Source organism: Schistocerca americana, chromosome 2 (genome assembly GCF_021461395.2).
Source record: "Schistocerca americana isolate TAMUIC-IGC-003095 chromosome 2, iqSchAmer2.1, whole genome shotgun sequence".
NCBI lineage: Eukaryota > Metazoa > Arthropoda > Insecta > Orthoptera > Acrididae > Schistocerca > Schistocerca americana.
In genome coordinates this window covers 452,589,840-452,615,336 of record NC_060120.1, presented here as the reverse complement: position 1 = coordinate 452,615,336, position 25,497 = coordinate 452,589,840, and the positions used below count along the sequence as shown (strand labels likewise).

The 25,497-nt window shown below is 38.8% G+C and overlaps 1 protein-coding gene across 1 annotated transcript in view; it reads left to right on the top strand.

The window, feature by feature from the left end:
* The first annotated feature begins 4,796 nt into the window (after positions 1-4,796).
* LOC124595442 (probable aconitate hydratase, mitochondrial) overlaps positions 4,797-25,497 on the top strand; it is an 83,229-nt gene continuing 62,528 nt past the window's right edge. Inside the window, exons 1-5 of the mRNA XM_047134186.1 lie at positions 4,797-5,092; positions 7,773-7,933; positions 8,192-8,417; positions 9,482-9,607; positions 21,764-21,922. Coding sequence (XP_046990142.1) covers positions 5,063-5,092; positions 7,773-7,933; positions 8,192-8,417; positions 9,482-9,607; positions 21,764-21,922 — 702 coding nt within the window. The 5' untranslated portion in view covers positions 4,797-5,062. The remainder of the gene's footprint in view (positions 5,093-7,772; positions 7,934-8,191; positions 8,418-9,481; positions 9,608-21,763; positions 21,923-25,497) is intronic.

Here is a 25,497-nt window from a genome sequence, read left to right as displayed (position 1 = left end):
CAACTGCACATACGGTTCACGTCCACGCTGTCGCGGCATGCTACCAGTGTTAAAGACTGCGATGGAGCTCCGTATGCCACGGCAAACTGGCTGACACTGACGGCGGCGGTGCACAAATGCTGCGCAGCTAGCGCCATTCGACGGCCAACACTGCGGTTCCTGGTGTGTCGGCAGTGCCGTGCGTGTGATCATTGCTTGTACAGACCTCTCGCAGTGTCCGGAGCAAGTATGGTGGGGCTGACACACCGGTGTCAATGTGTTCTTTTTTCCATTTCCAGGAGTGTATCTCTGGCACTCTAAGCTGGGAAAGGCATACTGACAGCTTAGCTACCAAGCTAACTAAAGTATGTTTTATGCTTCTGTCAATCAGGGAAGTGACAAGTATAAATATACTAACGTAAGTGTACCATGCTCTTTTTCACTGAATCCTAACATATGGCCTCATATTATGGGACCACAGTTCTGAGTCCAATAAAACATTTGAACTCCAAAAGAAAGCTGCCTGGATAATCTTATTTAAAAAGCAGAGAGACTCGTGTAAACAACTATTTCAAAAGCTAGGTATTCTTCCACTTCATGCCAGTACATATTTGGGATACTAAGTTTTACCAAGCTAAATATTGGCAGCCTGAAGCAGAATCAGGACTATTGCCAGCACGGCACTAGAGGGAAATACTTGTTGACACAGTTTCCCCATTCCACCAAATTATATGCCGATAGTGTAAAATGCATGGGGATTAAACTTTAGAATCATCTACCACTAAACGTACAAAAACATCAATAATCCAGTACATTTTAAAAGAAGGCTTAAATCTATATTATTAAAATACTCCTTTTATTACTTATATGAATATTTTGAATGTGGTTTTTGTATGCAATATATTTGCACAAATATCTTTATGTACTATAATTTATTTTCAAACTGTAATTTTCAATAAGGCCTTACCGAATGTTAAAAATTGATCTACTTGCATTTACTTACTATATTTGTCTAGTAAATCTTAACTATTGTATGAGTTAAGTAATGCTTATCTGTACTTAATTTGATTTTAAAAGTATCCACAAATTTTAATTTTAACTAGGCCTTGTTGACCTTAATTTTGAACAACTTATGGGCATACTAATGCTCTATCCTGTAATCTACAATTATCAAACAGTTGTGTAAGTCTAGGTGTATTTAATTAAGTGTTACATATTTTTTTAAATGTTTTCGTCCTTCAATGACTTGTGCCATATCTTGTAGTACTCTCTGTACACAAAATGATTCTGTGGATCAATTAAGAATTAATGAATGAATGGATGAATGAATGCAGATGAATAAAACTCCAACTGCTATTATTCCTGCTGGTTTATTTTCGTAAAAATTATTGTAGTGTGCTTCAAAAATGGCCTCAATTGGTAAACAATTTATGTAAATTACTAGCATGATGATGGATTATTAGGAATTGTCAGTTATTATTAACCTCGTTCATTTTCAACACTGTTTTGGATGGGTCTGGTGATAAAACTGTTTTATGTGTAAACAAACTGATTGCAGTTATCCACCCATGCAGACGTATTGCATGCACAAATCGCATGTGATTCACCAGATAACATGGGATTTTCATGCAATCAACAACTGATCATTGCGATTTGCGCATTTGATTTGTCCACATGTGTAATCGCAGGCCCGGATCGCTGTGATCCGTCGGTCTTTTGTGAGTCTGGTATCTGTATACTGACAATAGACGTGAGATTTCTTTCATTTTGTCAAACACCTATTTTATTTTGTGGGTTTCATTGGTACATTGCAGTCGATATATCAACCAAATTATTGGTTGTTTTATTATTTTATTCCAGACATGAAACTCTATTTGCCTCTTAGGTAATTATTGGCTGGTATGAACCAAAGAAACAATTCATCTTTAAATATAACACTTATTAGAATATAAACAAATATAACCTTGGGGTCTGGTGGACCCCAATGTATTTCTTATTATATTTACCACAGTTTTTTGAAATTTTTGTACATATTTTGTTTACATATTTCTCATGTACATTTAATTGTGCTGAAACAATTTTTGGTTGGAAAACTTGTCTTATAGAATTTTAGTAGCAATTTTCAAAACATGTTACATTATTATTTACTAAAAAGTATTGATGTCCAAAAAAATAAATAAAATTTGAAATTTTAAAAACTGGATTGAATCTACTGATATTTTCAGAAAGTAGAATAATTTAGTGTTTTTGGAAAGTGAAAGCATTTAAAGATTTTCTTATAATATCACACAAAAAAGATACTTTTTACTACAAAAATTACCTGAATCCTCTTACATCATAGTTATAGGCTCTTATAAAATAAGTATAAATTGAAAACTAATTAAATCTGTTACCAGGACTTTTATTTACACACTGTAAACTACATTTACTTTGCATAATGTTAAATAAATTTTAGATCATTGAATTCTAACAAAATTAATTAACCATCAAAAATGAAAGCAAATCGACTATTTGCCTTGATGTGGTGTATGTCGTTTTTCTACTCTGTACAATCTCTGTCAACCATTGCATGATGTTCCTCACACATAGCAGATCAGCATGATGAACAGAGGAGTTTTGTTTTCTGATCCCTTGCTCAAGGGCAGGAGGAGCAGCATTGTTTTCTATGTGGCTCAACGTCATTTGCAACTTGATGTTCTGCTGGAATCTGCAGTATTTGTCGAATAGCAAGTTTGATTCCTCTCTGAATCGTTGGAATTTCCAGACGTTCATAGAGCCATGGTTTTATCAAGTTCTTGACAATAGCTGCAAATATTTCCTTCAGCTGAGTTTAGGGTTTTTTTGCATTCAAAAGGTACAAAACCATAAAGTTGACGCCACATTGAACCAACATCCCGAAAGAGAATCTTACCGACCAACGTTTCGTGCTCCAGCTGACACTGTAACCATGGCACAATTTGTCAAAAATATCAGTCCCTCCTTTTGTTGAGTTATAGTTAAGAACTATTTTGGGTTTCTTGGTCTCCGGATCTACATTTGCACTATGATGCATTGTCGAGAGCAAAATAACATTTTTCTCTTTTGGGCTACAGGAAACTAAGGTCTTGTTATGGTCGAAAGCGAATAACGATTCGGTTCAGATTGCAAAAATTTTGCAGGTATCTCAGTTTTATTAGCCCTCATTGTTCCAACCGTTGTTAGTTTGTGGTCGACAAGTATTTTGTTGAACAATGGGATGGACATGAACCAGTTGTTTGTCGTAATATTACGATTTGGCCCATATATTGGCTCAGATAGCTTCCTCACATAATGTGTGGGTACAGGTTCACTGTCCACAGTTTTTACTTTTCCAACGTAAGGAATTGCATTTAACATGTAACTGGTCTTACAATCGTTCGGCATCACTATTTTCAAACCATACCTGCCTGGTTTTGATTTCATGTATGCCCTGAATCCACATCGACCACAAAAGCCTAGAAGTTGTTCATCAATGGTGCAGTGGTGAAATGGTGTGTAATAAGCACGACGGTGCTCCACAAAAGTGTCCCACAAATATCATATTGCAGCCAAATGATCATCTCTTATTTTCTCTTGCCTAGTGGCTTTGTCATCAAAGTGCAAGCAAGTACTTGTAAAGGGAAACCGAGGTACGGACATAGTAGCTCTGTAAACAGAAAATCCTAACTCAGTTGACCAAAGTCCTCTAAATTCCTTTTTGAATCTTTGTCTACGCCAGCCACTGATATGTCTGCCTTACAATGCTGCATACTTGTCTGTCTATTTCTTCATTAGTTCGCATAGTTATCTCTTCTAGCATCACATCATCAATTAGAAGCTTCCAAGCTTTTTCAGGTGTTCCTACCTCTTTAGCAGCTCCCCTAGGACCAGGTAAATGAGTTACCAGGTTTCTTTCTGCAACTCTTCCACGGTGTACTGGCTCTTTGGTGGACCAAATATATGGCGTCTTTTTGTTCCTCCCCCAAATCAGATATCTATTTCGTTGGTGTTCCTCATTTTCACTGCTATCATCTTCTTCACCATCTTCATTTTCAATTTCACGAGACTCACCACTGTTCAGTGCATCATTAGCTTCACTAGCAACCAGTTCATCATCTAAATCCTCATCTTCAAGAACGACATCTGGATCGGAATCAGTATAATCACCAAATAGGCTTTCTGAATCTTCTTCCTCATTTGCTTCTAACAAAGCTAGAATTAAGTCTGGCCTATCATGTAAATTTTCTGCCATTTTGTTAGTACAAACTGATGAAACTCAAATGTAAACAAAAACTTACAACTTAAAAAACGCACACGTTAATATAACTCATCTTCAAGAACGACATCTGGATCAGAATCAGTATCATCACCAAATAGGCTTTCTGAATCTTCTAACAAAACTAGAATTAAGTCTGGCCTATAACGTAAATTTTCTGCCATTAGTTAATACAAACTGATGAAACTCAAATGTAAACAAAAACTTACAACTTAAAAACCCCACACGTTAATATAACACTAGGGTCCAGTACAACCCACAGCACATTGTTTGCTCTTCCGGCAGCCAGGAGCAGACTGACAGCTGCCGGGCGATAGTGCAAAACCATCACATGGATGCCAACAGAATTTACATAGGAGTGAAATATCCCTACCTTCTTTTTTTCAAAGAGAAATAACTTAAAAAGGAAAGAGTGGAGTCCGATGGACCCCAGGGTAATTTTTAAATGCAAATACGGATTTCTGTAGAGACGGAATAGCTGTCAGCAGATTTCATTATGCGATTTGCTAGTGAGTTAACTCATGACAACGCGTGGCAATAAAAAACAAAAGTAAATGCTCTACGGTAAGCCTCTAGAGATTTACTTTTAGTTCGAAAGAATGTGGATGAATGACATTTTGCTAGATTGTTGATAAAATGTCGAAACAGAAGCAGTGTCGCAATGTAGCACTTGATAAAATTTAGTTCAATCGGCGTCCTATCGTAACATACCCTAGAGATTAAGTTCCTGGGTATTTAAGGCTGAACGCAGAGGCGAAGTGCTATCAGATACAGTTGCAGATACTACTGGTGTCGTCTGCTACTGCTGTGATGTACTGCGTTCGGGCTCTTCAAAGCCAGGTAAGAAGACCTGGTTGGTTTTGATGTGATTTGTTAGAAAGTGTGAAGTACTATGCTGTACAGTGACCAGTTGTAAAACTTCATCGAGACATGTAAATCCTACGTACTGGAAACAACTAGCTAAGGTAATAACGGTGTTATGACTTAAAAGACAGCATAAGCCGACTTCGCAGCTTTGAATAGCAGATCAGAGTAAAATCGTTGATGTAACAACTCGCATTGTAATCGCTTCTGTATTTCGGATATGGAATAAAAAAAGTGATATTACTTCAGCTTAACCTCTAGCTTACAATTGGGAATGATTAAATGATAGCCGTCGATTTTGGATCACGACCAGTTCACTGACACGTTTACCGGTGTGTTTTCTGCCAAGGCGAGTGCCGATCTGTATGTGATAAATGCGTACCGTACCACGCCAGATTTGTTGCAATATTTTTAAGTAGGTGCGTAGGTGTTGTACGGTGTTCCATGTATCGTATTTCACAATTCATCTTCACAATATGCCAAACCGACGCCATGAATTAAAATTGATGATGATGATTTTTTTTAATCAATGAAAATTTAGCGTTTCAGTGGCCATAAGATATGTTTTACTATGTGGCTTCTGGAGGAAGTCTGATCCTACAAATAACACATCAAGAACTGATAATGTAGTTCACTGTGTGAATCCTTCAAACATACCATACTGTACCGCACAACACAATATCACTGTCATAGATGGGACATTCTGGGCCATGTCACATTATTTTACGTAAGTGTCATATCGTTTACACCCCCCCCCCCCCCCCACCATTTGTTGTCTTTCCTTTGGCTCTTGTTAACACCTGAAAAGTAAATCTTTGGTTTCCCTCTTGCATTGGCTCTCTAAGTGGCCACTTGTCACTTGGACCTTAAACTGGCCCTGGGGGCACTGCCATGTTTTAGTTTTATACTGCAAACTGCATCTGTCAACACTGATTGTTGTAGCCCTACTGTAATAGCCGGCATATTTTGCAATAAGTAATATAAATTTCTATTTAATTAAGCTTCTCAAAAGCTAGATCATTGACCAGCCATGGGGGGGGTTGTGTTTTGATTACATTGTATCTGCAATGATGTAAAATTGACATTTTAGTGGCATATTGCAGTTCAGAGCACAGTGCTGTGAAATTCTGTGAACAGTAAAATTGTCATTGTAATCACCTAGAAATTGGAATGTTGCATATCAATCTTGAGCATTTATTTCATGCTCAAAATTCAGCTCCTTGCTTGTCTTACAATTTGTTCAAAGTTAAGTGTGTATTCGTTGAGTCTCCAAGTTGCAACAGTAGTTGATAATGATGTGATATCCAGCCTTCAATAGGACAGTGCCTAGTAAAGCCTGGGTAAAAGTTTCGTAGTGGACCCCTCCCTTTTGTTTTTCATAGATTATGTACGTGATGTGCATCAGAAACCTCATTATCTAATATATATTTTTTGACTTTACCTTGTGGTTTGTTTTTATGACAAAAAGTGTGTTAAATATGGCAAAATGCTCTTAAATATTGTCAACATAAAAACTACGCTACACTACAGGTTGGTCTGTTAACCACAACCTTCATTTTACATTCACATTTGTTTGCTTCACCAACACTCAACCAAATTATTGCCCCCTCAGGGGTCACGACACCTAAATGAGTGTGTGTGTGGTGAGCACACTATTGCAGAACCTACTTCCTGCAATCTCTCATACCTGACTATCCTTCCTTTTCTGACTATCTTCGTGAAGACGGCCTTTCCTGTTCAACCTGGTTATTTACTAGGGTCCCCCCCCCCCCCCCCCCCCTCTGTAGTGTGGATGGATTGATGAAGAATATCTTAAATAGCACCTTCTGTATGCAGTGTTCAAGATTATCTGTTCACAGCACCTGCATAGACTCTTATATACGCTTCAAAGCGGACACAGTAGCCAATCTAATATGTAGTTGTCATGTATCCTTCGGTTGGGCCCCACTGATAACATGGGAGCTGAGCCCTGGGAGACCACTTACCTGCTCTAACCGACATATTGATCCAATCCACATACTTTTACTTGTGCATAATTCATTTTTCAGGTCTAGCTTTAGTATTGCCTTCAGTGTCTTGCTTTTACCGGTCTTGTGCACTTTCATCATCATGGCATATTCGTAGTAGACATCACTACCTCCAGATGAATGACCACTTGATCAAGGGATTGATGACCTCTCCTTTAGCCCCTTACCCACTTCCACCAATCAACCAACCAAATTATTACCTTTCAACCTGACCTAGACCTTAGGCTACACTACAGATCAGTTGCCACAACCAGGAGTGCCAGGAATTCAAGAGGGAAATGGACTGGGGGGGGGGGGGGGGGGGCAGTTTTTTTACTGGGATTCACAGATCAAGGTGACACTGCATTTCAAATGTTTCCTACAAGCTCATTTTGTGCCTTTCACATCAAAGTTTGTAATATGTCACTCCTGCTAATGATTTAATTTCAAAATGTCTGTTACTTGATGCCATTAGTTTTTTTGCTAGTGAAAAGTTTATGAGAAACAAATCTGATTACTGTAATTATTGTAGCTGCAAGTAGTTTCCATCTTGAGTTTGGATGTTGCTTGCACAATATTTTGTATTTGTGTGTGTGTGCTATGAAATAACTTTTTCTGTGTAACATGAACAGTTAATGTTTGTGACTTAGGGAACACCATGGCTGATTGCTGCACAAGAAATTCAACGGCGATGCTTTCATGTTTCGCCACTTACTGCTGCAGCTCGGAAAGTCGCCATGAGCAGGTTCGACAAAGACAGTTACTTGCCCTACGAGAAACTTGAAAAGAACCTAGGTATTGTTAAAAAGAGGTAGGTATCTCCCTGTTGATTGTTGGGTTTTTGTTAATGTTTGATGAAAATACAAAGCCTACCTTTTTTGCTTGAAATATGCGATGTTGCACACACTTAACGTGAAATACATATATGTTCATGACACATCCATAGTTTAAATTGCAATTGCTTAGAAATGTTGCATTAAGGTTGAATGCATGGAGGTCATAACCTGTTTAGGTGCTTAAGTTGGTAAAATAATGAATAACACATGATTATACTTCCGTTTTGTAATAGACTGGCTCGTCCTCTGACATTGGCTGAAAAGGTTCTTTATTCTCATTTGGATGAACCAGAGAAGCAGGATATTGAACGTGGCACAAGTTACCTCAGATTGAGACCAGACCGTGTTGCAATGCAAGATGTAACTGCACAGATGGCAATGCTGCAGTTTATCTCATCAGGTCTGCCAAGGGTTGCTGTCCCTTCAACAATACACTGTGATCATCTTATTGAAGCTCAGGTATGTATCTGTTCTGTCACGACTATCTGACAGTACAGAATAAACTGAAAATAAGCTGACAAATAGTGTAACAGTTGCATCATAGTTGTTTAGGGTGGATATCTTAAAAACCACTCAGACATTAGCTTTTGGATTTTAATATGGGCCACTGAATGTGATGATGCGTGGTTTTGAGGTATCACCTTGCCTGGAGTTCAAGAAGTAACGAGGATGTCAACCCTTTGCGAAGTTGATCATATCTCTCTGGAAGCCCCATATACAAGACTTGAGACAATACACTCACCCATCACATCATACTCCAGTCCTGTCACATGCTTATTTGATCCATCAGAGACAGGGCCACCAAAGAAAGCAGTCGTATCATATATCAGCTCTGCTGCAATTCCTGCGCAGCATTTTATGTGGGCATGACCACCAACCTCCACTCAAATGAGTGGCTTCATCAAACACTGGCCAAGACCAGACTTGACCACTCAGTGTCAGAGCCTACAGCTAAGCACAACATGCTCTGTATTCAATGTCTACTTCACAACCTGTGCCATCTAGATCCTCCCCCCCCCCCCCCCCTCAACCACCCCCCTCTCCCCCAACACTGGTTTGTCTGAACTATGTTGATGGGAGTTGTTCCTGCAACACATTTCAATCCTGTAATTATTGTGGGCTCAGTCCCCAATAGCCATTGCTGTCACATCCACCAAAACATGCTGCCTCATGGCCCCAACCTCATTCATCCTAAACTCACACCCTCTTCCCCCCAGTCTCCATTTTCATCTGTTTTGCCTCCCACTCCTACTGTCCTCCTGAACATCATTTTGCGCTGTGTATAACTATTTGCGCGTGCTTGTCAGAGTGAGCTGACTGGTGCCACATTGCTGTCAGATGTGTCTCGGGTATCAGCCACCATTCTACAGTGCGATATGTGTGTCACCTCATTAACGTAACTTTTAAATGCAGAAAATATCTTTTTGAACTTGTCCTATCTACTATTATAATTTGAGGGCCATTAGAAAGGTTCCTCTTTCACATTGGTCATGAATGAATAATTGAGACTGTATGACGTTTAGGTTGGTGGTGAAAAAGATCTTGCAAGAGCCAAGAATCTCAACCAAGAAGTGTATGACTTCCTGAGTTCAGCTTGTGCCAAGTATGGAATTGGTTTCTGGAAACCTGGTTCTGGGATCATTCATCAGGTTGGTTAGCTCTTTTAGCACTTGTACTGTTTTTTCTTTTTGTGTTGGTTTGTGATGACATTTAAGTTGTCACATATGCGTGAGAAATGCACAGCTTTTAATATCTTTGCGTGTAGTGAAAAGAGATTCAATATCAAAAGTACTGAACACAGGAGAGGTTATTTTGCTATTCAGGTTGAGGAGGGTGGACCCTGGAAATGTTATGGTGTTCACATAGTTGTAATTTTTGTGATAAATTACAGTAGACTTGTAATGTAAGTACTGAAAAAAATGTGTAGCACTTGAATATGTTTTTGTTATCTTATTATTTGAAGGTCATTGTTTAGTCACTGTTATTTTGAGAGATCTGTTCAAAAAATTACACAGAACTTTGTCCACAAAATTTTTTGACACTTACCCTATATTTATTGTGCTTGGTATTTTTTGAAGTACTCTCCTTTGCAATTGATACACCTCTCAGTGCCATTTCAACTTCCAAAAGCAGTCTTGGTATGTGCGAATTTTGTTTTACGAGGGCAGTTCAATAAGTAATGCAACACATTTTTTTCTGAAACAGGGGTTGTTTTATTCAGCATTGAAATACACCAGGTTATTCCCCAATCTTTTAGCTACACAACACTATTTTTCAACGTAATCTCCATTCAATGCTACGGCCTTACGCCACCTTGAAATGAGGGCCTGTATGCCTGCACGGTACCATTCCACTGGTCGATGTTGGAGCCAACATCGTACTGCATCAATAACTTCTTCATCATCCGCGTAGTGCCTCCCACGGATTGCGTCCTTCATTGGGCCAAACATATGGAAATCCGACGGTGCGAGATCGGGGCTGTAGGGTGCATGAGGAAGAACAGTCCACTGAAGTTTTGTGAGCTCCTCTCGGGTGCGAAGACTTGTGTGAGGTCTTGCGTTGTCATGAAGAAGGAGAAGTTCGTTCAGATTTTTGTGCCTACGAACACGCTGAAGTCATTTCTTCAATTTCTGAAGAGTAGCACAATACACTTCAGAGTTGATCATTTGACCATGGGGATGGACATCGAACAGAATAACCCCTTCAGCGTCCCAGAAAACTGTAACCATGACTTTACCGGCTGACGGTATGGCTTTAAACTTTTTCTTGGTAGGGGAGTGGGTGTGGCGCCACTCCATTGATTGCCGTTTTGTTTCAGGTTCGAAGTGATGAACCCATGTTTCATCGCCTGTAACAATCTTTGACAAGAAATTGTCACCCTCAGTCACATGACGAGCAAGCAATTCCGCACAGATGGTTCTCCTTTGCTCTTTCTGGTGTTCGGTTAGACAACGAGGGACCCAGCGGGAACAAACCTTTGAATATTCCAACTGGCGAACAATTGTGACAGCACTACCAACAGAGATGTCAAGTTGAGCACTGAGTTGTTTGATGGTGATCCGTCGATCATCTCGAACGAGTGTGTTCGCACGCTCCGCCATTGCAGGAGTCACAGCTGTGCACGGCCGGCCCGCACGCGGGAGATCAGAAAGTCTTGCTTGACCTTGCGGCGATGATGACACACGCTTTGCCCAATGACTCACCGTGCTTTTGTCCACTGCCAGATCACCGTAGACATTCTGCAAGCGCCTATGAATATCTGAGATGCCCTGGTTTTCCGCCAAAAGGAACTCGATCGCTGCCCGTTGTTTGCAATGCACATCCGTTACAGACGCCATTTTAACAGCTCCGTACAGCGCTGCCACCTGTCGGAAGTCAATGAAACTATACGAGACGAAGCGGGAATGTTTGAAAATATTCCACAAGAAATTTCCGGTTTTTTCAACCACAATTGGCCGAGAAAAAAAATGTGTTGCATTACTTATTGAACTGCCCTCGTATATCATCTGTTGTTGCAAATCTTTGTCCTATCAATGGGGCTTTCGACTTTGGAAATAAAAGAAGTCCGTAGGGCCCAGTTCTGGGGAATATGGAGGATAAGGCAGCACAGTGATACCGGTTTTTGTGCAGTAGTCACACACCCACAGGAATGAATGTGTGAGTGCATTATTATGATGTAAGAGCCATGAATTGTCTCGCCACATTTCGGGTCATTTCCTTCTCACATTTTCTTGGAAATGTCGCACCACGTCCCGATAGTATCATCGATTAACAGTTTGTCCCTATAGTATGAATCCATGATGAACTAATCCATCAAAGTCGAGGAAAACTATCAACATGATTTTGACATATGACCTGATCTGTTGCACTTTTTTGGTCTAGGAAAACCTTTCCTGACCTATTGTGAAGATTGAACCTTGATCTCAACATCAGAACTGTAGACCCACGTCGATCACCAGTTATGATTCTCCTAAGGAACATCCCACCCTCATTTGCGCGATCCCAAAGCTCTTCACAGATTGTGAGGTGAAGGTCTACTGCTCTTGACTCGTGAGCCATGGGTCAAACTTGGCGGCAACCAATGCATTCCAGGATTTCATTACAAGATCTAACTTAAATGTTACTTTCTTCTGCAAACTCTCTGATAGTCAGTCTCCAATAGGCACACACAATTTCGTGACATTCCTGACATGAATGTCATCGGTAGACGTTGAAGGGTGTCCTAGATAAAGTCATTTTTAACTTCTGCCCAGCCGTTTTTAAACTGTGTGAACCATTTGTAACACCAAGTACAGCTTAAGAAGTCATCACTGTAGATTTCCTGCATCATTTGTTGTGTCACTGTGAAGGTTTTCTTGAGTTTCACAAAAAATTTAATACAGAAGTGTTGCTGCCCTAACTCTGCCATCTCAAAATTCGCAAACCGTGCGAACAACATTCTACTCAATACCGCACTGTACGATAACTAGCAGACATAAACAATGAAACTCCGGGGAGTTAGACAGTAAACACACGCGTGTTCAGGGATGCCAACTGCATTTCTCTTCAACACACCATTGGTGTGAAATTCCGAATGTTCTGGAATTTTTTGAACAAACCTCCTAGGTACATTAGTGCAAGTGGCTTGTACTGTATTTTATATGTATTCTAGCTTAAATGGAATTACTTCCATGTAAGGTTCATCTTTTCCAGTGAAATAGATGCTCAACGTGTTTGCTTCACATTGTAGCCACAAAATTTATCAGCACACTAATCTCATGCAGCAAAAAAATGGCATTTCTTTACTAAAGAAACATACTTGTCTACTACTGCGATGTCTCTACCATGTCTGTATCTGTAGAAGTTGTGTGGTCTGGCAGCTTTTTTTTTTTTTTTTTTGCTGCCTTTGTTCTTTGGACAGTTTTCTTGACCATTTTGCTGAAGAGACATTGCTGCCTTCATAAGTACGGGTACTGGAACCTTCATGGGTTGGCATTGTGAAAAGGTTTAGGGCAAAGAGAGAACAATATTACCCATTAAAATTAGAGTTCTTCATTCTCCAGATGTTCACCCACTGAATTTTCCACACTCACTCACACATACAGAACTACATGGGTGAGCAGTTATACAAAAAGTTACAGCTGCAGGGTGACATAATAAACTTTTAATTAATATTAGTACAAATTTAAATGATATGTAATCACAAGAACATTCCCTATGAACTACATGTAAAGAGAACTGCAATACTTCATAACCTTTGCATTTATCTCCAGTTACATGAATGAAATCGTATGTTCTTAGCACAAAACAACTTGAATAACATCATTTTTACATTACTGCATATATTATAACTACGGCCTGGATTTTAATGACAAGTCATATTTTTTTTTCTAAACTACATGGTGAATTTTAGAACAATTTATACACAAATCTAGGCATTTTAGTGTCAAAAAATGTATTTTGATTGTGCATATGAAGTCATATTTCAACAAATTTTAGTAATAGGTCATATTGCGGCTAACTTTTAATGTAATAGGTCATATGTCCGTCAACTTTTGCCAAAAAATGCATATACCGTTTTTCCCGTATCTTATGGAACACATGAATAAGAAAATGAATATGTTGCTCATGAGACAATATTTAACGTGCTATTATGAAAGATAAACAGATAAATCAGTACACAGCTTTATTTCTCAGGACTGTAGCAGAAAATCGGTGTACCACAACAGTCATTTCGCGAACATAAAACTTTGTTTCGCAGCGTCGACAATATGCTCTCAGAGCCAACAAAGGTGGCTTCTGCCGTAATAATCATCGCAGTCGCACAGGTGTTCCCAGTAACCAGTTTGAGTACAGCCTTTGCCTTGTTCAACAAGCCTAAAGCAAAGTGCTCCGATGGTATGAAGTTGCGAGGATATGTTCGAGAATTTGGAGAGAAGTTCTTTATTACTGATGGGAAAATATTATTTTGTAAACTGTGTGAAGTTAAAGTTAGTGGAGAAAAGTACTTTAATGTGCAACAACACTGTAATACCGCTAAACACAGCAGCTGTGTGAAACAAAGTGCTGAAAATAACAGCAGGCAAAATGCTGTTATTTGAACAGACGGGTCAATCATCAACCGTGCAATCATTCTGCAAGGATTTGTGTGAGATGATGGTGTCCTGCAACATCCCATTGGAAAAGCTGAAGAATCCACTCTTGAGACGGTTCTTGGAGAAGTGCACAACACATCCAGTTCCAGATGAATCTACACTGAGAAAGAACTATTTATCCATATCCTACAATGATGTGCTCAACACAATACGTTACTATTGCTGAGCAAAAGGTCTGGCTGTCGGTAGATGAAACTACGGATATTAGTGGGCGATATATTGCAGATGTTGTTGTTGGTGTTCTAAAAGTTGATGGCCCTGGGGATATGTTCCTACTAACGTGTGAAGCTCTCGATAGAGTAACAATTCGACGATTGCTATTTTGTTTAACAACTCTCTGAAGCTACTGTGGCCGGATGGTGAGGAAAGAGACAACGTTTTGCTGCTTGTAATATATGGTGCTTCATGTATGGCTAAAGCAGCCAATGGGCTTCAGATTCTCTACCCCAGTATGGTGTACGCCACTTGCCTTGCACATGCGTTGCACGGAGTTGCCAAAAGGCACGATCAAATTACCCTGACATGGACAAATTAATTTCCTGTGGGAAGAAAATCTATGTGAAGGCTCTGCTACAGTGCAGAAATTCAAGGAACAAGCACCTTCAATGCCCCTCCCACCTAAACCTGTTCTTACACGATGGGGTTCTTGGCTTAATGCTGCTGAGTATTACTGCACCAACATCATCCAAAAAAAAAGACAATCTTCTGCGAGCTTGATAGCAATGAATCAAGTGCTATCAAAATTGTGAAAAAAGTTTTTATAGATACTTGGTCTTGCAACTTGGCATATGTCAATGCCAATTTTTCGGTGATATCAAAAGCCATCAAACGACTGGAAGCTGTTGGCACTCAGCTGTGTGAGGCCCTGAGTATTGTGCAACAAGTGCAGAGTGAGTTGGGTCGAGCTCGTGGTCATGTGGAAGTGAAAACCAAATTTGCAAAGTGTTCTCCAACGGAATCCTGGATATTCTACACTGTGCAAAATTAGTGACAGTCTTTCAGGGAATGCTGCAACATTTGAAGATACTGAAACAAAGCTGAACTCCAGTGACCTGGCTGCCTTCAAATATGCTCCAGTGACGTCTCGTGAAGTGGAGAGGAGCTTTTTCAGGTACAAAACTATCCTCAGCGACAACCGTAGATCTTTGACAATGGAAAACCTGAAAATGCACCTTGTGATCCAGTGCAACTTTGCAGATACTGAAGATCGACATACGGTATTAAATAATGTGAAATGCTTTAAATACTATGTAGAAATAAAAACATTGTTTTACTGTTTCAATAGATGATCTTTTCACTGTACTTTGTGTTTAGAAAATAAAACATTCAGACATTCAAAAAATAGGTGCAAATTAGCCACAAACCCTACAGAAAGAAAGAAAGAACTATTCTTACAATATTTTGAGAAGTGAATTTTGTATTACTCTATGGTGAATAAAAAATTAAATGAACAAACGAGAGTGCTGTACATAAACTTCTATTAAGTCATATTTTATTTTTTAAGGTCATATTTATGTAAGTTTTAGGTCACAAATGCTTGCATATTTCACTCTTTTTTAGGTAATTAAAATCTGGGCCCTAATTATAACATTAACTGTTTATTGTGCACTCTGTGAAAAACTATGCATGCCACTGTCGTGGTGAAAGATCTCTTCTTAATTCTGTATGGCACATCCTGTCACATGAATAACTTTTAATGGTAATAAAACATGGGTTTATTTTTACTTAATTGAAACATATTAAAGAACAAAAAGTTGGTATTTCAAGATGACTATACCTTGCACAAGACATTGATTCTTTTCTATAAAGTAGAGAATGGCAGATTTTCTTCACACCAAGGGGAGTGTCTGTTGCGTGACTTAGAAAAAAATGTTAACTGAAAAGTGGTTTATCTTTGATATAGTTTGAAAAAACTAGCAATAACCACTGAAGAAGAGGCAGTAATTCTTCTCTTACTTTTGTGTGAACTTATCCCTCACTTAGCTGACACCAGCACATTCTGTACAGGGAAAAGGGTCATGAGTAACTGTGCAGTGATTTGGGAGTGTTTTGAAATAGTTGAAGAGGATGTACATTGAGAGATGGACATAATCTGCTGGAAACAAGAAATTATGCTGCTCTGATACAAGACTGGAGGGAAGATAAAAACGTAACTTCAAATAGTTTCAAATTGCCAAAGGTGAATAACATGTAAATTAAGATCATTGATTTGATATAGATCTTTTTGTCTGTGAGACAAATATTTTACAATTCTACTAAGCATATTTGGTATAAAAGGTCACATACACATTCTCCACAAGTAGAAACTGTGCTGTAATTGATTGTTTGGTAGTTCAAATGCCTCCAAGAATGCCACTAATAGGGTTAAACAGTAAAATTACCACAGTGTCAATATTTCTTCAGACCAAAAGATTCTGCTTCTTGTGTTTATCATCTTAGAGCTTTTCTCTGTATCCAGTGCACAAATTACATGTAATTTAAGGTCCATAGCCAGCGCTCTGTGATCTGTGGATCTGGAAGGTATCAATTTTGTGAACAACATACATTGTATTTTACTGATTATTGAAGGTGCTGTGCAACATTTTGTAACTACAAAATTTCCTATTTCTGTGGGTTAAATTTCAAACATACTTTACTGGATTTCATTGGGGATTTTAATAGTATTAAAATGTGGTTCTCTTCTATTTTCTGGGTGGCAACATGGGGTGATCACACCCAGGGCATTGTCTTCCAGCAGCAGAAAACCTAAGATTAACCCACGCAAATTGGGGAAGGGGGGGGGGGGGGTCCTTTCGAAATATTGAAACCTACTCGGGTAATGAGGCAGCAAATGCTGAAGGCCGACAGGCTTGAATTTATGGCATGCATTATGGGGAAGGAAAATGACATAAATAATCTGTTATAGATTTATGGTCCTACACTTCGGGAAGGTTTGTTTATACTGCCACCATGAGCTGAACCAGATTCTAACAGATTACTAAAATATATCTAAAAACAGAGATGATGTGACTTGCCAAACGAAATCGCTGGCAGGTCGATAGACACACAAACAAACACAAACATATACACACAATTCAAGCTTTCGCAACCAACGGTTGCTTCATCAGGAAAGAGGGAAGGAGAGGGAAAGACAAAAGGATGTGGGTTTTAAGGGAGAGGGTAAGGAGTCATTCCAATCCCGGGAGCAGAAAGACTTACCTTAGGGGGAAAAAAAGGACAGGTATACACTCGCACGCGCGCGCGCACACACACACATATCCATCCGCACATACACACACAAGCAGACATTTTCTCTGCTTGTGTCTGTGTATGTGCGGATGGATATGTGTGTGTGTGTGTGTGTGTGTGTGCGCGCAAGTGTATACCTGTCCTTTTTTCCCCCTAAGGTAAGTCTTTCCGCTCCCGGGATTGGAATGACTCCTTACCCTCTCCCTTAATACCCACATCCTTTCGTCTTTCCCTCTCCTTCCCTCTTTCCTGATGAAGCAACTGTGTTTGTTTGTGTGTCTACCGACCTGCCAGCGCTTTCGTTTGGTAAGTCACATCATCTCTGTTTTTAGATGTATTTTTCCCATGTGAAATGTTTCCCTCTATTATATTCATATCATTAGTTTACTAAAATAGTAAGATTTGATGACAGAGTCACGAAGCGATCACAGGAAACATAAGTTTGCAGCAATATGAGAAGTTTTTGATAAAATGAATGAATGAATGACTGCAAAATATTATTCTGTTGGGATGCACACTGTTATTGATGAAATGTTGTCATTGTTCCGTGGCATGTGTCCCCTCAAGGTCTTCATGAAGGAAAAGCGTGGTAAATACGGGTTACGTATACACATGCTCACAGACGCTAAAACCAGATATGTTATCAGCATGGAGCCTTATGCTGGGAAAAGAAATGATGGTACACAACAATCAAATTCCGCTGCAGCTGTGGTGAAACGCCTGGTGGTTCCTATACATAATTCAGGGTGAAATGTCTACAGACAGGTATTACACTTCAATTGATTTGGCTGAAGATCTATGGAGGAATCACAAGCCAACTCTCCTGGGAACATTACAAGCTAATAGGAAACATACACCTGAAGAACCGAAAGATATCTCAAGATGAGAATTATATTCTAGTAAACTTGCTTTCAGTGATACTAGTACTGGAAATATTCCAATCACAATTGTTCCTTATATCCCCCGTGAAAAACCCAAAAGAAATCTGCTGTTTCTATCATCTCAATATTATGCTGCTGCAGTGGGTTCACCTACTGACACTATAGTGCGTTTAAAATTAGTTGCGACTTCTGATGTTTAGTTCACCTGAGGGGACATGACACCGTCACCCAGATAACACCAATGGCGAGCTGTCTTTCCATACCGCGCTGCCAGCAGTTCAACTGGTAAAGCACCTCTGTTGCCACTATGTGGATAAACAGCACCACGTAGTGTCACGGTCCTTAGCTCTCTTTGTGAGGTACTTTTTTCTGATCTTGAAGTATTCTGCAGAAATCGCATATTGTGAACAAGTGTTTGCGTTGGCTTCACATTAATAATAACAATGCAGCACATCTGAGGACGAGATTTGCAATAAAAGTGGTCGTCCGAACATGTTTAGCGGCTGTGAAGATAATGTTGTGCCTGCAGAATATTCCTCCGAATACGACAATAGTAATGGACAATGCATCATATCACTCCATTGTGATGCATAAAGCTCCAACAATGCATGGAGGTTCATTGATTTGGCGGAGGGGACCAAACAGTGAGTCATCAGTCCCATCGGGTTAGGGAAGGATGGGTTGGGAAGTCGACCATGCCCTTTCAAAGGAACTGTCCCTGTGTTTGCCTGAAGTGACTTAGGAAAAATTCACAACGCTTGGAGGAAATCTTATATTTTGCTCTGGTACAAATAAATGTTCCATTGGTTAAAGGTGAACATAGATCGTGTATGGCGGAGTTAATGGAACTTTTGTACAAGCCAAAAACTCCATGCTACCAGCTCGATGAACTGGCTAACACTAAAGGGTATTTTTTAACCAGACATCCTCCTTATCATGCTTGAATTCTACTGAGAATATATGATCTAGGTGAAAAGCAAAAAACAACAAGAAATTTATGCTCAGTCAGGGTAAATGTTGATAAAAGAAGCCATTGCAAATATTGCACCACAGCCATATCAAGAAGGTAGCTGAGGAGACATGTATTCATGAAAGACGGTGATGAGTTTTGAGTAATATATAACTCCTCTTGTGCCATTCCAAAAAAGGAAGAGTTTGCAAATATTCATCCCACTAACATTTTAATGCAGCTGAAATTGTGACAGAATCCTAAAACAGCGTATTATCGAACTAGTAACTGAGGGCAAGACTGGTTGATAGTTATGAAAAAGCCTATTCTCAGTTTAAAAATAAATGTGTAACTTCACTTACATTGCTGCAAAACCCACAGAAAATCTCGTTTCACCAGCTATTGGTGGTCCTTAAATGTCACATTATTTCATCTAAAAATGTGTATTGTTTGAATATCGCAGTAGATATGTATTTTTGCATATCACTCATATTGCAAAATACTCTCCCCTTTGTGTGCCATCATTTGCTAAAAACTTGTTTCCATATCTCAGACCTTTTATGAGATATGAGGGATTTATGAATATTTCATTCTGTCTTTTTAACTGATGCGTGCGTTCTTGACGGAGCCCTTTATATACTTTTCATATCCACGACATTGGAGACAGATAGTGACATCCTTCCAAGTTTAAAGGATAATTCAGTATGTCATCTAAATTGCATGCAGCTACATATAACCTAATACATACCAAATGCAAACTCATAGAGTCCCATGTTTTTCATTGCAAATTTTTAAGAACTTTGAGCAGTAGTTTACCTAATATTGAAATATCACAAAAACAGTGACCATTAATGGAATGATAGGCAGTTCACCATGAAGCTGACGAATGAAGCTATGAGAAGGGCGAGAATCAGAATTTAGTACTAAATAGTTTCTTTAAAATCGTTTGAGAAAGACTGCAGATTGGCCGGCTTGCATGGCTTGCTGTTCACGTGGTCAAGCGAGGTTGACAGGTTCCCCATTCAGCATGCTATGGCAACTACGCTACCCACCACTCATCCCATACTGAGCTGTCAAAAGTCGCAACTAATTCGGTATGCACTATAAGATGAGAACAGTTACAAATTTATATTATAATGAGACTAAAGGTGGCGTTGACACGATAGATCAAATGGTGAGGAAATATTAAACTAAGAGGGCTACAGGGAGGTGGCCACTGTCTGTTTTCTATACTCTTGTGGACATAGCAGCAGTAAATAGTTACACACTATTTTTGTTGAACTTCCCGAATTGGAATAAGAAAAAACCTAATAAGCAACAACTTTTTCTTCAAGAACTGGTACTACAGGTCATGAAACCATACATTGAAGAAAGGGCTACAAATATTGCAAGACTGTCAAAGCCTGTAGTTTCGGGTATGGAAAATCAAGCAGAACTTCAGTGAAAAGGAGGCTCATGGAGGTAAAGGTAGATGTCATTTGTGTGTTAGTGAAAGCCGTTCAAAAGGAGAAAAGTACAACAAAGTGAACAAAACAACAGTAATCTGCAACAATTGTAAGAGATACACATGTGGTAAACACAGCAAAAAGACTGTTATATGTTCCAAGTGTGAAATAGTTTCCGAAGAAAGTGATGAATAAATCTTCTCTCAAAACTATGTTAGGTACCTAAGCTATTTGTATATTACCTCAAGTTTTTGTAATATTTTTAGTAATATTTTTTAGTTATAGTAAAGTGTACTTAAATAGCTCTGTAATGAGTTTTACTACTAATTGTTCTCAAGATAATTACAATTAGTAAACTTAAATGACAAAGTAAATGAAAGATATAAGATGCATTTTTGAAAACAGTTTTAAAAGAAATATTCAGGTTCTGGATCCTGATCATGCATCAATGGATCTTTCAAAAGTATGTTATTAATGTAATTAAAGAACAATTAATAAATTTTATTCATTTTTTAAATTTTTTATGGTGAGCACAAAGTAACACACCCCCCCCCCCCCCCCCCCCTCTTGGAAATACATGTGACTGAAAATGGGTTGGTATTGCGAGGGTTAAGTTTAGCATATTCTCATTTTGACCACTCAAGTTTCATGCAAAACTGAAACAGAACTTTGAGATTGCCAAACTCCGACAATATAAGCTGAAAAGATTGCAGATAGGCTGATTAGCTAGTGTCATACATTTTGCTTCCTGTTCTCACAGGCAAGAGATTTTTTATAGTTTTGCTCTTCATTCTTATAATGGTTAAATATATTTTTCATATTTAATTATGAAATATTTTGGTGTACTTTCCTAGAGAAAATGTGAACAGGAAGTAGTCAATTTTGTTCCTCCTTATTTTATTATAAAAAGTTGGGAAGTGTTACATTGCTCAAGTACAGATAGGGAAAAACATTAAACAATTAATTTGTTTGCACCTTTCCCTGATATTTGTTGACAGGTTACTATGTACTTCACATTAACTGACAATGCATACAAAGAGCTTTTATTAAGAGAAGTGTGTTTGTCTGATTTACAATGTGCTTGTCAAAGTCTTATAGCTTATGGCAAACATGTTGTTATCGAGAAATATTGAATAGTCTTTTAACAGTTAATTACCTTGTGTTCTAGATTATCCTTGAGAATTATGCATTCCCAGGACTGTTAATTATTGGTACTGACTCTCACACACCAAATGGTGGAGGGCTTGGTGGTCTGTGTATTGGAGTTGGTGGAGCTGATGCTGTTGATGTCATGGCAGATATTCCATGGGAACTCAGATGCCCAAAGGTAAGTTAACAGCTTCAGAAATATATTTTCCATGTAGTCCTCATTGAATTTATACAGGGAGCTTTCTTCAGAAAGATCTCTCTCTAAAAAACTGTGTGTGTAGGCTGTTGTGGGATAGTATGCATTTGTATTCAAATATTTGCCAGTTCAGGTTTTTCAGCATTTTTACGACATCGTTCCATGAGTCAGACAAACCTGTGATCATTCTAACTGCCCTTCTTTGCATATATTTAGTATCCCTGCTGTACTTACTTGCCACGTGTCTCACAAACTTCGGAAGTATTCTAGGATGGGTGCACTGGTGTTCTGTAGGCAAGTTCCTTTGATAGGGTGACTTCATTTTCCCAGTTATGTCTGCCAAGTGCTTTACTGCACTTGATGGTAATTCCATTTTTTTATAAATACAAATTGTTCCTCTCTGGTATTTGTATGACTGTTGATTCCAGTTCTGACTTGTAGTCATAGCACCCTGTTTTTGAGATTTGTGTAGTACAAAATTGTACATTTCTGAATGTTTAAAGCAAGTTGTCAACCTCTGGACCACTTTCAAATCATAGCAACCAACTGAATATTTATGCACTTTGTTTCATAGTGTATTTCATTATAGGTAACCACATTATGTGAAAATTCTGAGATTACTGTTATTATTGAGTATCAGGTCATTAATATAAAACATGCACAGCAGTCATTTCAGAACACACTCCTGTGGCACGACTTGAAGTTATTCTCCATTCAAGATAATAGGTTATGTCCTGTCTACTAAGAAATTCTCACTCTAGTCACAAAAATTGTTTCCCCATGTGAAAACACTTCCATTAATAATCATAATTGTGATAGTTAGTTACATGTTTGATAGATCATGTGAACAGTTTTTATCAAAATGGTGTGGAACAAGTCAGTTTACAGGGTATGCATAAATGATTAGCATTAATCTTAATGAATACATAATTATTTTAGTCCTAGTTGTGCAGCTACACTTAAGAGTTTTTTGTTTCTGGCTACCAGTTTTTAAGCAGAAATTTGTCAGTGGAAAAGGAGGAGTTGTCCAGGAGAAATGATTTTAAGTTATATTTAAAACTTGCATTATTACCTTTCAGACATTTTATGTTATTGGGGAAATGATCAAACTTGTATTGCAACTTATTGAACTCTCTTTCTGAGCCACTGAGAGCTTTAAGAATGACTAATAAAGGTCACTTTTTCCTTCTGGTGTTTTAGGTATGGACATCACTGTTCTTCTAAGATTGTGATGGATTCTTTATGACAAATTTCCTAAGCCAGTATACGTATTGTGATGGCACAATTAAAATGCCCAGCTTCTTGAAGAGATACCTACATGAAGTCTGTGGGTGAACACACATTATTCATACTGATAATTTTTGTGCAAACAATAATTTCTTCCTAACTGATGAGTTACCCCAGAAAATAATTCAAAAAGACATTATTAAGTGGAAATATGAAAAATATGTCAGGAGGTTGATTTGTTTGTTTCCAAGATAAGCAATTATATGAAGAGCAAAAGCAGCTGAACTTGATTGCATGAGAAGCTCAGTAATATTCTTCTTCCACTTCAAGTTTTTGTCAATATGTACACCCAAAAATTTGGAGTATTCTACTCTATTTACTGATTCCTGTTCATGTGGTACCTCAATTGTTTGTATGACTCTACTTGCTGTACAGAACTGAATATTGTGTGTGTGTGTGTGTGTGTGTGTGTGTGTGTGTGTGTGTGTGTGTGTGTGTTTTTCTCCAAAATTGAGGAGAGTCCATTTTCTGAGGACCACTTTCTAATTGTTTGAAAAATATCATGTACCATATCTTCTGATGTTTTCTCTGTAATGGGATTTATTATAACACTAAGATTGTCTGCAAAAGGTACCAATTATGCTTGTTGAATGTTAAAGCATAGGATTGGACCCAAAATTGAACACTATATGACTCCTTTTGTGATTTTTTTTTTCTTATCACTAAAATTTTCAACTTCTCAGCGTAGTTCATACTATTCAGCACAAGCTTTTGTAGTCTGTTTGCTGAACATGATTCAAATTAGCTGTGTGTAAAGCCATCAGTTCTGTAAAACTCAAGTTTTTCTAAGAGAGTAACATGATCTCACAACAAAGTGCACTGGAAAGATAAAAAGAATACCAGCTGGAGATATTTTTTTATTTAAAGCTTATACTGTTTTGAGTGAATGTACCAGACAGTTATAATTAAACATCCCCAATTTAACACTTTATAACAAGGAAACTAATTACCATATGAGGACCAAACTTCGTAGCATTAATGTCAATGACATGGGGAAGGGAAATAATGCAGAATCAATTCAATAGAAACACTTTTAATGTGCTGCTATGGTACATAATACCATTACATACCAGTACCATTACTGCTACAAAAAGGACTTAAATGGTGCCAATCAGTGTCCAGAAGAAACTGAAAGTGCAGGATTGCATTTGCATGAAACATGCCAGTAGGTATGCTGGCTACCTCTCCTGATAAGCTGCACTTCAGATCAGCACATGTGTGAATGTTCTCCTGGCAAACACTGTCCTTCAGGTAGCCCCACAACCAGAAATTACAGGAAGTGAGATCAGGTGATCGTGCTGGCCAAGCATTTTGAAACAACCAGCTGATAATTCAATCATTTCCAAATGTGTTTCATAGAAGCACGTGAAATTTATGAGCGATGTGTAGAGGACGCCATCTTGCAAGAAAACTGTTAACTTCAATGCATCTCTCCTGTAGGGCGAGTTGACATGCTGGCGAAGCATATTGCAGTAATGTTTCCCAGCCACACTGCACGTGTCTGGGCCTTGAGTTCCATCCTATTCAAAAAAGAATGGGCCAATGATGAATGAACCATTGAAGCCACACCATATGGTGACACATTCACCATACAGAGGAACTTCATGCACAGTGACTGGAGGTGAAGTTCCCCCACACCTGACAATTCTGTGTGTTCACCGCACCAGTCAGAGAAAAATGACCTTCATCTGTCCATAGGATGGTCTAGGGCCAGCCCTCATCAACTTCAATCATTGCAAGAAAGTGGAGGGCGAAGTCAAACGTCGTTGTATGTCGTGTGGTGCAAGCTACTGTATCATGTGGATCTTGCACGGATACTACTTGAGAATGGTTTAAAGCACCTCCTGTACAGTGGACCGTAGGAAATTCAACAATCATGACACAGCATGTGCACTGCCTGATAATTGTGAATTGTGTGGTGTCACCGCCAGATACCACACTTGCTAGGTGGTAGCCTTTAAATCGACCGCGGTCCATTAGTATACGTCGGACCCGCGTGTCGCCACTGTCGGTGATTGCAGACCGAGCGCCGCCACACGGCAGGTCTAGAGAGACTTCCTAGCACTCGCCCCAGTTGTACAGCCGACTTTGCTAGCGCTGGTTCACTGACAAATTACGCTCTCATTTGCCGAGATGATAGTTAGCATAGCCTTCAGCTACGTCATTTGCTACGACCTAGCAAGGCGCCATTATCATTTGCTATTTATCTTGTGATACATGCACCGTCAGACCGATGTTCATCAATTATGAATTAAAGTTAAGTATTCCAG